Here is a 14,501-nt window from a genome sequence, read left to right as displayed (position 1 = left end):
TACCCTCTTCATTCCCCACACGTGTAACCTAATTTGTCTGAAACCCCCACCACTAAAATACTTCCTTTTTTGAAAGAGTTCAAATTCTGCTTTGTAATTCTGCACCTTGTTAGCAGAAGTAAAATATATTTTTTCTTGTTTTGTTCAATGCATTAAGTGGAACAGTCACAACATACACTATCACTGGAATTTGTCCTGATATATTTGTAGACCTTTTCTTGTTAAATGGCAGATGTAAATTGGATCTGGGCATGGGTAGCAAGTGGGGGTATGCCTCTTCAAACAGCCAGGTATGGCCCTGCCCACTCTGCGACCCAAGGCCCTGCTCTGGCGGTGCTGCTGGGCTCCAGGGACTGGGGTCATGCATCCACCTTCTTGGAGCTGGGGAGTCTGCAGTGGCACTACTGCATACTCTTGTGCTCTCCCTCCTGGCTTGCTGGGGTGGTAGAAACTGCAGGTGCTAGCCAGCCTGGTTGGGGAGGTAAGAGGCCTCTGGATAACTTCTGGGGCATGCAGAAGCAGTGGGCAGAGCAGGGTGCAAGCCTCCAAGCCAGCAGTTCACACGCTGTACATGTATGTTGTGGGGCTTGCTTTCAGAGAATGAGTTAACTGTTATACAAATATTTATAAATAAGATGTCACAACTCTTTGTGTCTTTTGCATAACGCTTTGATTTTGTCACAGGTAATTTTAGTAATAGGCATGGACATGTCACTGGCAATAAACAAAATGTAAGGTAAGCTTGTAACGTGCCCCTGACTTCTTTTTACTAACAATACACTTAGAGGAACAAACAGGATGCTGCCAGAGCTTACAGGTGCTCCAGCCCCACTGCTGCTCCTGCATCTAGGGCTGATCCAACTTCAGTTGTGGCTTTCGTAGAATAGGGGTGCTGTCCCAGCAGCCCTATGGTTGACCATGTGTCAACTTTTCCTTCAGTCCTGAGGCTGTTGCAGTCCTGCCACAGAAAGTCATGGAATCTGTGACCTCCCTGACATAATAGTAGCCTTATGTATTTGAATTTATCTACTGACTTCTGAGTTGTACAGTGTCATGGCTGGACAACAGGCTGACTTTCCATATGACAGGTAGAAATACTATGTAGGGCCTGAAACAAAGAGAACAGACCCTATATTTAGGGCCTGAGCTCACCTAAATACTGGGAGAACCTCTTAGTTGATTTCAGTGGGAGCTGGATGAGCTGTGGAAAAAGGAGCTCATGTTTACAATAAACAATGTGTCAGAGTTTCATTTACATCACAGTCCCTTTATACCACACTGATAGTATAAAGTATCCTTAAAGTGAATGTAAATATAATTAGTCTCGGAAGGATTAGATTTTTTGATAACTGGCTGTAAGCTTCCATTTTCACCATAAAAAAATTTCCGTAGATAGGTAAAGTTAGAAAAATAATGTTTGAGAATTTATTAGAGTTAGATTTAAGGACATTTATTTGTACATATTGATATGATTTTGACAATTTGTGTTAACATTTTAATGGTTGCAAAGTGTTAACTTTTCAAATCTCAGTGTCTATCACTAAATTATTTTCTGATACCCCTCTAGCTTTCTATAGCTGTTAACATTTAAATACAACTGTGAGACTTGCATTTAACTCAATGGCCTTTCCAGTTTTTCTTATTTTGTATATAGTTATATATCTTATTTTACTTCATATATCAGCAAGGGTACTGAGTTAACTTAGAAGTGGAAATCTTCAGCTGAATTTTCTTTTATGCCTATAAAATTTCAATCTAAATATTTAAGTACCATTGTTTTTAGCATATAATTTACTTTGTTTTTCATTTTTCTTAAGTATTAGTGTACAGAAGGAAATTATAAGTACTGAGTTTCATTTTATTCTTTAATAACAATAAAAGCATCAACAGTCCAACTTATTCAGTCACTCAGAATTACCTACATTTTTATCTACTGTGAACAAAAATAACAGAAGTTCTGTTTTTACAGCAAAATTCCTTTGGCTGAAGTTCTTCTGAAGAGACATTTTATCAGGGAAAGAGCAAAACAAATTTACAGTCAAAGCATGCTATCAGTAAGTGATAGTAAAAGCTCTGTGTATCACATCATTAAACCAGAACAGAATATAGAGGACAAAATGCTTACATCTGTAAAACAAGTAAGTGTACTATTAAATATTAATTTAATAACTATTTCAGAAAAATCTGGACTCTGCATATAGTATTAAAGATCATTGTAAATATTCCAGGAAAATCTGTTAAGAATAAAGAGCTTCTATTGAAAAAACTTTGTTCTTGATATTTATGGTTCTGTTTTGCAAGTCACTTTGCAATCTTTACAACCTTAAAGACAGGATGGTCTTTGTCTGGACTCAGAGGCGCAAAAAGGAGTACTGGCTCCTTTAGGGATTCCCTCTCCTTGAGGATTGGGAGAGAGGCAAGGAAGGCATCAATGGAACAGTTGGGCAGGTAAAATATTGGTCCCAGTGCACCCAGTGGAGACCATGTACACCCAATCCTTCCAACAGGAGCCCCCATGTTTAGGGAGAATGGGATACACCTCTCTTACTGGGGAGTGGATATATTTTTGGCTGAAGCTAGGGACAGAAATGTTAACTGTTTGGAAAACTAGCTGAGGGTGAGGAAGAAAGCAGCCAAGCTAATTATTGGCATCTCGTTGTGGTAGGTGTCTTGATTAACTGTAGTTGAACATTATGAAGCTCCTAATGTCTGGGTATGATGAGAAGATAGCCCCTTAACCCATATATGAGGGAAAAGTGATGAGGTCCCAGCAGCTGGCTGGGGAACTCCTGTGGAAGGAGGATGGGAGCCTTCTGTCAGATGGGAATGAGTAAGGAAGGAATCATGAACTGCATTGTATAGGATTTTACAGGATAGTTCCCAGATGAATTAAGTTAACCAAGTTATAGCCTAATTAAAGCACAACCATCACATCTTGTCTCTCTTCCTGTATGTCTAGAACATATCATGTGAAATGCTTATGGGTGGTACAAATGGATAAAACAGACAGAATTGCTAATATTTAGTGTACATACTAGGGATGTAAAATTCCAGTTAAAAAGTTAACAAGGTAAACAGAATGTTAAAACATTCCGATTAACGGGGATCCTCCAGATGGGGGGCTGGAGTGGCTGCCCACCCATAGCATGGCGTGGCAGGCCGGCCAGACTGGTGCAGCCCCCTGTCTGCCACGTGGTGCGGTTGAGGGGGCTACTCCAGCCCAGCTGTACCCACCATGCCACAGGCTGCTCTGATCAGGCCAGTCGCAGCCCATTGTGCTATGGGTGGGGGCTGCTTGGGCTGGTCCCACCACACTGTGGGGGACTTCTCAGGCAGGGCCTACTACACTGTGCATTAGGTGGGGGCTATTCCTGCCTGCCCGTATTGACAGTTAACCCAGTTAGGGTGATACTTACCGGGTATCTGGTAAACCACTTACCCATTTACATTCTAATACATACTGTGGCTCTATCTATTATAGTATTCTAGTTGTTAGTGCTGTGCAGTTTTGTAAAATCTACATGCCATTCAGTGCACTTCTTTTATTTAAATCTTTTTAATATTTGTTGACACAATTTGCAAATACAGAGCTGCTATTCTGTGGCACAAAAGTAAAGAGCAGTAGAAAATCCACTTATACAAAAAGCATATCTGTTTCCCTTTTGCAAATACAATTTTCTGTTTTCCTCCTTTCTCTGTGCTTTCTTTGTGCTTTCTTATTGCTGTCAGATATTATATAGCATGCTACTGTTGCCACTTTTGCACATAATTGTAGTTTTCCTCCTCATAGAAGAGAATCAGAGTCTTCCCTTTTTGAAGTTAAAAACCAAAATAGCCTCTCTTTATGAAGTGAATAGGGTTGTATATTACAAGTTTAATATAATTGCTGAATGAATTTCATGTAGAAAATGTTGATGTTTATGATGTTTTCATGTAGAAACATGTTTGATGTTTAATGTTATTTTGATTAATTTTAAACCACCTATGTTGTTAATTTGAACTTTAAAAAAATAATACGTTACCAGAGGTGGTTCTAGTCACAGCTTCAGGAACTCCAGGAATCAGGAAAGGTACTTGTCAATTGCCTTCCATCTGATACTGCCTGTAAATTTCCTTATTGGATTCTAGCTTTTTATGTTTCTTTTAATCTCTAATTGACACAGAGCCCCTTTAATAACCAGCTTTACAGCCTTAAACTATTTGCTTTCCCTGTCATCTGTTTTCCAGAAATCTAACCTTTTTCCTTTCTGGTCACTAGTCTAGGAGCAGTAATCAGAGATGTTCATACAGTATGTCAATATCTGGTAGTTTGAAATATCCAGCCTTAAAATCAGATTATTCTTATTACCATTTGACTGTTTTCTGCAGTTACATTTTGATATGATTTTAATAGAAAGTAGCTGGTGGACATGTAATATGGTTAATGCTTTATTGATGTTATTTTTCTTCCTTCAAAATCAGTGGGAGTTTGGCCTTTCAGTCAATGGGTTGTGCTGTATAACATTTGAATGATAGGGTAAAGGTTTCAGATGTATACAACCCCAGTTTCAGATTTTAGCTCTTGCAATATTCGATTTAGCTGATAATGAAATAACGGGGTGGAAAAAACAAACAAGTAGCCTGAATAATATGATTTCAAGTTCCAATGTTCTGTGACTTGCTAGCGCTAGATACACATGATATATAACTCTGGAAAAAAACTTGCCTATGATATACAGTATTAATTTCTAGCACTGATCGTATATGAGTTATTGAAATTTAAAACTGTCTCTGATCCTTTAATCTAGCAATGCTTTTTGCACTAGTTTAGAATTAATATGGCAAATCTCCATAGATATGCCCATAAATACAGTTCTGAACTTAGGAAAAAGAAATTTTGGACCATAGAGGAAAGTGCTGCTGAAGGTAGTATGGTTGCTTGGTTTGCATCCCAGAAATAGATACACTTTAGTATCTATTAGTATGATAGACAGCCTGCTTCTCATTTATAGTAAAGTTCTTTACACTGTATTAAATCTCCCTTACCATGCTAAGACCTTAGAGTAAATGAAGCTCAGGCCCAGAGTCTAACACTATGTCTACACTACAGAGTGCTGCGTCCAGGGAATGCATCCACTTTTTCGGATCAGTTGCCCAAAATTCAGGCATGCTCTTTCAGAAGCCCTATATTCTTCATTTTATGAGGAATAAAGGCTCTTCTGAAAGAGGAGGTTTTTCCCAAATTTTGCCCTGTGTAGACAGGCCAAATGTTGGCAAAGCCTCTTCTGAAAAAATAATCTGAAAAAGCCTCTTCTGAAAAAAGAATCTGAAAATAACCTGCCGTGTAAACATAAGCTTAAGGCATTTTGCCAATTCATAAGTCCATGTAAAGTACTATTCTAAATGTAAGCTATTTGTTACATATATTTTCTTTTACATATTGTGATGGGTTACATATTGCGATGTGCCACCTGAAAGCGGGGTACTGCTGAGCCCTCCAACATTGTACTTCTCTGACAAGCTGCAAAGCCCCCAGCCTGCACTTTCACAAACATACATAAAGGTAGGGATTCGCCCAATTGCAATTACATGCATGCGCACTGACCAGTCCATGTATAGGAAGGCTATCACTAGGGTGACTACCAGCTCCTCAGGCACACACCCCTTTAGAGTATGAACCCACAATTTTGCTATCTTGCACTGTACAGGAAACTGTACTGTGTATACTCAAATTCATCCCCTCCCTCAATGTAGGAAGGAATATGCAACAGCCTTTGACCCCGGAGTTAAGATCCCCATACACTTCACTCCAACTGACTAGTTTAGACAAAGCAAAAACAACTTTATTAACTACAAAAGATAGATTTTAGGTGATTATACATAATAGCAAACAGATCAAAGCAGGCTACCTAGCAAATAAACAAAAAATGCAAAATAAGCTTAATATACTTAATAGATTGGATATGAATAGCAGATTCACACCCTAAGCAGTTTGTAGATTCTTAAGGGACAGGCAGTACTTGTTTTAGAATTTAGACTCTCCAGGTGTTTCATTCACAGCCTAAAAACCCCTTAGCCTGAGTCCAGAGCTTCTCCCAGTCCAGGTTTTGTTCCTTAGGTTTTTTCCTCAAGTTTTCTATCTTCTTGGGTGGGGAGTGAAGAACCCCAGCTGATGTCATTTCTTGCCTTATACAGTTTTTTCATATAGCAGGAACTCGTTTAAAAGCTTGGCTTCTAGACCAGTATGTGGAAAAACATTGCAATCGTAAGATGACGTCCAGCATCCTGCAACCTGTTCACGCGTCCTTGTAAAATCATAGCAGCCGTTACTTACAGGTTGTCGTGAGCGTTCAAGGAAAGCTCATCACCAGGTGGAAGATAAGCTTCTCCTAAGGCATATTTTTCTCTAATGGTCTACTGCCATGAAGGGCCCTTCCCTTCCCACCATTTTATACTGAAAGCATTTTATTTAGTGGACTTTACCCAGGTGTGAATGCATTGAAAAACAGGTTCAGATGCATAACAGATCTAAAACAATATACATAACTTCATTTACAAAGATGGTATATCACAAAGTAGGATAATCATATTCAACAAATCATAACTTTTGCAATGACCCATCTTGCATAAAATGCATCATAATTATGCCATAATCATACCTTAAATATCATTATGAAGAATATGGGGTTCAGAATCACACATTGCATCTCTGACTTTTCTTCTCGATATTAATCTTCCTTAGGTCAAAATGGAAAACTCCATTATACAGGATGAATGTAATGACAAAGTGCAATGAACTTCAAACACCCTGAGCTGATGATTGTTCCACTGTTGCACTTCCTCAGACCTGCTGAGGAACAGACCCGGACAAAGGGTGGGCTGGAGCCCACTGCTTTTGGGGTTGTTTATTGGTACAGATTCTTAAGAGTAAAGTGATACTCACACACACACACACCTCGTTCATGCTGGGAGTTTGTAGGCAGTGCAGTGTAGATTACTTTTGATTTCACTGGTGGCTGGAGTGCTGGCCAGGCATCAGATTTCTGGAGACTCAACCATGATGTTCCTTGGGAGATCCCTTCAGATCTGCAGGAGGCTTTTCTTTCTCTGGGCTGGTCCCAGGCTTCTGCTGTGATGTTACATTTTGTCTGAGAGCGAGCGAGATAGAGATTTTCTGGCCACTTCTCAGTTTATTTATCTGTTTGCAGGGTCTTTGTCTGCCTTAAAAGGTCACAGATCCTAAACTGCCTTTGATTGGGTATTTCTCATTCATACCTCACACACATTCTACAGATTACATACATATTCATAAGCAATATGGTTTCTAGGCAAAGTTGGGCCTCCTGGCTTTGAGTAACAAGAAATTGCATTGTCCTAAAGATAACATGCCAAAGGCATGATAAAAAGCTTAACATAAATTATAACTAAGAAAGCCAAGATCAGGGAAGAAGGGAAAAGCAGAAGAGTATGTCCAGTTAGCTAGACTTAAGTGGCAAGGAGGAAGCAGGGTTGTGTCTGACAAGTTACACCACAAGGTAGAGATGTCAGACTCGAGGCCAAATTCAACTCTACTTTAAACAAGTGGCATTCCACTGACATCAGGGCCATGTCTATACTACAAATTTACTAAGTGTCACTTCTTGGCACTTGATTTTACAAATTCAAAATTCTGTGTCCTCAATATGGGGAAGAATCGAATATAGTCTGAGGCAGGCTCCATTAACGTGAATGCACTACCTCGGACTCAGAGGCTCAGGAAGCACTACGGGGAGCTGTGGGAGGCCTTTGGAAGCCAGTTAGTTTGAATTAGTGGTACCAGAGTGTCTGCACTAACATTATTTTGGTTTTACAAGTTCGGGAATAGCGTTATTCCTGATGAAAAGCTCTAGAACAATGTTTGAATTCTGGGCCCCATTATTCTGGCATAACAGGCTTGGTAGTGTGGATGAATCGCTTACAAAATCAACCTTGCGGGGCTGATTTCAGACTAGGGTCCTAGTGTAGATAAGGCCCAGCAGAATCAGCCATTTAAGTTTGCACTTCTGTTACAATATTTCTTGGTTCTGCTTATTTACCATATATTTTAGAGAGTTTGTGCATCTGTCTGTGAATCCTTGTTTGTTCAAAAACTCTTCCTAAATGGTAAGAGCCAGGGTCACCAAATTTGGTATGCAGCTTCCTATTACCCTAACTGAAATCAAGGTCATGGTTTGGTTGTGCCAGGAAAACTGGAAGTGCCTGTAATGAGAATGTTTTCCAGAACACAGAAAAGGAGGGGTCAGAGATAAGGGATGCTATTCTGCAGAGTAGGGATGTGAAAAGTTAACCAGTTAGCCAGTGAACATCACGAAATACAGGTGATGCTTACCAGTTCCGGTTAACTGGTGGGAGAGCTGGAGCAGCCCCTGATTGCAACGGGGGAGAGAGGGTATCCATTCCAGACCAGCTGTGGTGGCTCTCCTGCCTCCTTTTTTAATTGATTAACTGGATAAACATAATATTTAATTACTTTACCAATTAAACTGTATTTTATATCCATACTACAGAGTGACCACTAGGAGCAGCGACATCTGCCTGACAGTGGCCAATTGGGGATGGGGTTTCACATAGCCAGCCATTGGACTGGATAAGTGGTTCATCAGCCCCAAACAGTGCCAGATGTTGGGGGTAGACCCCCAACCGTGGCCTCCCTGACTCAGACCCCCTGGGACCACCCTGAGGGCCAGGAAGCAGAGCCCAACCCACACGCAAGAGAAACGCCCCCAGGAAGAGTCCAGGAACCAGGCTTAGGCCCTTTCCTGGAGAAGAGGATCCTTCTGAGGAGAGTCTAGAGCCAGGAACCATGGCCCACTCCTGGCTGCAGGCTGGAGTGGAAGGCCGATGGTGGCCGGTGCTATTGCTTTGTGTTCCCCCGTCCATGATCAAGCTGCAAGCCAGGAGTGGGGAGGGGGGTGGGGCACTGAAGGCCAGGGCAAACCCTCGGAACCTTTTCCTTCCCCTCTGGGACAGATTGAACACAGGGTGAGGTTGGGGAGGGAGGCTGCTGGAGGCCAGGGCCAGCCTCCAAACCCTTGCTCTTCCCCTACTACCTACAGGCTGGGGGAGGGGTCAGCTAGAGGCTGGGGCCAGCCCCCAGAGCACTGCCCACACCCGACCAGCTGCAGTGCAGAGAGGGGGCAGCTGGATGCCCTGTCCTCCTGGGCAGGCTGGATGTCAAGGGGTGCATCTGGAGGTCAGGGTCACCCTAGGTATGTCTAGACTACAGGCTTTTGTCAACAGAAGTTTTGTCGACAGATACTGTCGACAAAGCTTCTGTCGACAAAGTGCATCTAGACTACATCCAGTTCTGTCGACAAAGCAAGCTGCTTTGTCGAAATGACAGTGTAGACGCAAAGGACAGTGTAGATGCAGTAACGCCTTCTGTCAACAGAACTGTGTCGACAAAAGGCGTTATTCCTCGTAGAATGAGGTTTACAGCCGTCAACAAAACTGCTGAGTTATGTCGACAGAACTCAGTGGCAGTGTAGATGCAGATATAGTTTTGTCGACAAAAGTCTACTTTTGTCAACAAAACCCTGTAGTCTAGACACATGCCCTGTGTAGCCCTGGCCCCCAGAGGAGCTGCCAGTTGAGGAGTGCAGCTCCAGCCCCCCCCCAGGAGGAGCTGCCAGTCATAGAGCACAGCCCCACCTTTTCAGGAGGAACCACTGCCACAGCAGCACCATCCTTGCTGCCTCAGATGGTCTTCATAAGCTCCCCTCCCCCAGTCTCCCAGCCCACTGGCATGAGCCTCTTCCCTGAGTCCTGAATTTGCCACTCCCTGCCCTAAGCCCCATCACACATCAAACCCTGTACCCTGCACCACCTGTCCACACTGAAGCAGCCTCTACTCTATTCCCTGAACTCCCCTAACTCTCCCTGCCTCCTGCCCTCAATCCTACACCCCTACCTCCTACACTGAGCTTCTTAGCCTCTGCCCTAGCTCTGGGACTCCCCACTCCCTGCCCTCAGCCCCCCCATCTCTGTCCTGAATTCTGAATCCCCACCCTCTACCCTGACCGCCCCCCATATGAAATTCTGTTTTCAGCCCCACACCCTCTGCCCTGAGTCTCCCCAACCCTCTGTCCTCATTCCTGCACTTTTTATTCTAGCAAAAGACAGAAAACTTGCAAATATTGTCTACCAACAAGCTCTATCTAATATATGAATTACTTTCCTTCTTTTATTAATACAAACTTCTTTTTTCCTTCATTTTTGAAAAATACACTAATTTAAATAACGCATGTACATTTTCCTTCACTTAAAGACCTGAGCAACTCCAGGTACATTTGTTAGTGAACCTATAAATGTTGATTTACAGAAATCTTATAAAAGCATTGCTCAGAGATTCTTGAGTTGAATGGTTTAACAACTGGAAATAATTAGGTTAGTGTTTGTACACATAATTAATATTGTGTTTTTCTTTAAAAAGTATAACTAAAATCAATATTTATTTTACACTAAATGTAGTTGAGGTATTAATACAATGTGATTTTAAGAATTAGAAGGAAAGTAAAATTGCACTCATTTTCCTTAGCCTAATATTTACATTTTTAACAGGTAAAACACTTTTCATTGCTATTGAGTTGTACAATATTATTTTTTTCATCGTTAATTAAGATTGACATTTTATAGAACAATGCTAGCGGTGGACTTTTTTTTTTTTTTTTTTTTTTTTAAGAACATGTCACTTTTGACATTAGTACTGTGGAAGCCTATTATAAGATTGTATATAATTTTTCAATCCACTTAGCATATATGCATTTAATGTTTATACATACTGAAATTGTTCTTGTGATTGTTAAGCCATTTTCAAAGCACATCTCAGTCATTATTATTGTAGATGAAACTACTTTTCAGTAGTTGCTTCCATTGCTAGGCAACATGGTTGTCTCCATCACTAGTTTCAGAAATGCTGATTGTTTACAAAATGTGTATTTCAATTTATTCAATGAGAATTGATTCTTATCTTGTGAATTTGCATAATCTGAGGTTGGTGGAGAGGAATTTTCATTTGAGAGGAAGGAAATATTTCTCCAATGAACTGGATTATAAAAGTAATAACTGATTGAAACTGTTCAATGGTCTGGAATTTGGGGGGGGGGCAGTTATCACTCTGCTGTATTTTATTTGGGAGAGCAATTGTTTATCACCCTGCTGCAATTTATGTGGCTATCACTTCCATATGTGTTGGAAACATACAGCAAAGGAAAATATTACAAAAATAACTTATTAACCAGAAAAATGACTATTTGTTAGCAATTCTAAAATTTTAAAACATCGTACCAACAACCTCTTGAAAAAGACTTACAATTTAGTTGCTATGAGAAACTCATACTGACATAAGATTCCAACCTTGATTAGGCTATTGAGAAGTCTCTGTTCTCTTTGCTTGACCACTTAACCGGAGAATCTGAATCACCAACATAAACTACCAGTACTTGATTCCCAAGCCAGTGTAAACACTCAGGGTACGTCTAGAGTACATCCCTAGACATTGTAAATGAAATTGCAAATGAATCTGGGATTTGAATTTCCCACGCTTCACATTTGTATAATCACATCATGGCACTCTTTTGAAAAAGCTCTATTTTGAAAGTGAAACCACAGTCTAGAAGCGGTTCTTTCGAAAATAGAAGCCTTTTTCGAAAGATCCTGTAAACTTGAGATCTTTCAAAACAGGATCTTTCGAAAAAGGCTTCTATTTTCGAAAGAACTGCATTTAGACTGCGGTTTCACTTTTGAAATAGAGCTTTTTCAAAAGAGTGCCATGATGTGATTATGCAAATGAAGCGTGGGAAATTCAAATCCCAGGTTCATTTGCAATTTCGAAGTGTCTAACTTACATCCCTCTGTCGAAAGAAGGATGTAGTCTAGACACACCCTCAGGGTCAAATTTTGGCATGGTGCGAAAGACTGTAACAATCATTGCCCTTGCAGTGTTTGGGTTTTTCAGCCTCTGAATATTTCTGCATCAGTTAGACCCAAACAAAAAGACACTTTATACCATGCATTGCTTAGTTATAGAGATGCTGTGCACACATCTTTAAATTCAATGCCTATCAGCAGAACATAATTTATTTACTTTCATACCGTGTTATTCTGCATAGTGGTGGTGCCCTACAAATTTTACAATGAGCAATTTGTAATGCTATTCCATATTTTCTGTTTTATTGTCAAATCTTTTATAGAACTTTTAAAATGTCTTTTTAAACTTATGAGGACTTTAATTAAAAATTATGTACTCTATCTTTTCAAGTTGTGTTTAATTTTTGTTTTTAGCTAGTATTCCTAAATTAAACATCCTTTATCAATTTAGTTTACAGCATCTTTTAAATCATCCAGTTGTATTTCTTAATATTGTGGAAGGTTAGAACTCTAAAGTAAAATACTAATCTGATAATGTTAAGACTGCGCAAAATAATCATACATATAAATTATAATTTCTTGAGAGGGAAGAAATATTATAGGCACACGAACATGAGGAAGGCAGATTTATCAATCTAGTGAAGCAATAGTGCTGGAATTCTGAACAAATGGTTCTAATTGTGAATAACATTCTGTTATTCAAAGGAAATATTAGTGATAATGGTGACTATCTGTGAGTATTTCAGAAGGAAGCTAACTGATTCACATTAAGAACTGATGAAGCTACAGGAGAAAGGATCAAACTCAAGAATGTACCTGCCTGTTGATATAATATAGAAATATGCAAGCATTTTGTCTAATTGTACAAAACAAATGAAATAATTGAAATGCCACTGATGGGTGTTCTGTTACTGAAAATTTTTTTTAAAAGCATACGCACTTATGATTTAGCCCAAATTTAGTCACCAATCTCTGAGAGAGGGCATGATTTAGGACACAGTTCTGTCATTTGCATCTGCCATTGGCTAGCTTAGTGTATTGACTTTTGTGGATTGCATTCTATGGTATCTGTCATGGTGACAAGTATCAGAGGGGTAGCTGTGTTAGTCTGAATCTGAATAAACAACGAGAAGTCCTGTGGCATCTTAGGGTATGTGTACACTACAAAGTTAGTTCGAACTAACGGACGTTAGTTCGAACTAACATTCATAGCCGCTACACTAGCGCTCCGCTAGTTCGAATTTAATTCAAACTAGCGGAGCACTTAGTTCGAACTAGGAAAACCTCATTTTACGAGGATTAAGCCTAGTTCGAACTAGCTAGTTCGAATTAAGGGCTCTGTAGACCCTTAATTCGAACTAGTGGGAGGCTAGCCCTCCCCAGCTTTCCCTGGTGGCCACTGTGGCCAACACCAGGGAAACTCTATGCCCCCCTCCCGGCCCCGGGCCCCTTAAAGGGGCACGGGCTGGCTATGGTGCCCGTGCCAGGTGCAAGCCTGCCAGCACCCAGCCCGCAGACCCTGCATCTGGCAAGGATCGAGACACCCACCCGATGCCCCCCAGCCCTCCCCCTCTTCCCGGGACCAGGCTGGCGGCTCCCGGGAGCTTGCCCGGGACCGCAAGAGGCGGGCACCCGCCTGGGCTAGTGTGGACATCGTGGACCTTGTCCACGATCTCCGCACTAGGCACAGGAAAGTGGCCGGCTTGCGCAGGAGAGCTGCCAGCCTGGCCACCCAGGAGCAGGTGTGCAAGAGAATCAAGGGGGTCCACTGAGACCCCGACCCTGAGCCCTGAGCTTACAATGGCCATCCTGGGTCAGACCAAAGGTCCATCTAGCCCAGTAGCCTGTCTGCCGACAGCGGCCAACCCTAGGGACCCTGGAGGGGATGGACCAAAGACAGTGACCAAGCCATTTGTCTCGTGCCATCCCTCTCCAGCCTTCCACAAACCTTGGGCAGGGACACCACTCCTACCCCGTGGCTGATACCACTCCATGGACCCAACCTCCATGACTTGATCTCACTTCCCTTTAAACTCTGTTCCAGTTCTAGCCTTCACAGCCTCCTGCAGCAAGGAGTTCCACAGGTTGACTCTTTGCTTTGTGAAGAACAACTTTCTGTTACTAGTTTGAAGCCTGCTACCCATTCCTTTCCTTTGGTGTCCTCTAGTCCTTCTTTATGGGAACTCAGGAAGAACTTTTCTGAATGCACCCTCTCCACCCAACCCCGGCTTTTAGAGACCTCTATCCTGTCCCCGCTCCGTCTCCTCTTTTCTAAGCTGAACAGTCCCAGTCTCTGTAGCCTCTCTTCATCTGGGACCAGTTCCCAACCCCTGATCATGTTAGTTGCCCTTCCCTCTCCCAACCTTTCTCTTCCCCTCTCCCACCTCCTTTTCCCAGTCTCCCCCAGTTTTGTTCAATAAAGACAGAGTAAATGTTGGAAGAAACGTTATCTTTATTTTGTACATCAGGAAGGGGGGCTAGGGAAGGGTAAGTGGAAGGAGGTGAGGGAGGAATGGGGTACGAGCCCCCGATGGGGAGGACTGGGCTGGCTCTGCGGGCTTCTGGGGGTGGAAGCTCTCCTGCAGCCCCCCAATTGCCTCCTCTCCCCAGATGGC

General features: G+C 41.8%; 1 protein-coding gene across 15 annotated transcripts in view; it reads left to right on the top strand.

Moving 5' to 3' along the window:
- The window catches only part of LRRIQ3 (leucine rich repeats and IQ motif containing 3), a 100,229-nt gene that overhangs the window by 52,806 nt on the left and 32,922 nt on the right, over positions 1–14,501 (top strand). For all 15 annotated transcript variants that reach the window (XM_075936249.1, XM_075936246.1, XM_075936252.1 and 12 more), the window contains one exon: positions 1,970–2,138. In XM_075936249.1, coding sequence (XP_075792364.1) covers positions 1,970–2,138 — 169 coding nt within the window. The remainder of the gene's footprint in view (positions 1–1,969; positions 2,139–14,501) is intronic.

This window comes from Pelodiscus sinensis, chromosome 9 (assembly GCF_049634645.1).
Source record: "Pelodiscus sinensis isolate JC-2024 chromosome 9, ASM4963464v1, whole genome shotgun sequence".
Taxonomy (NCBI): domain Eukaryota; kingdom Metazoa; phylum Chordata; order Testudines; family Trionychidae; genus Pelodiscus; species Pelodiscus sinensis.
The sequence above is the reverse complement of the archived record's forward strand: the minus strand, read 5'-3'. Positions and strand labels throughout refer to the sequence as shown.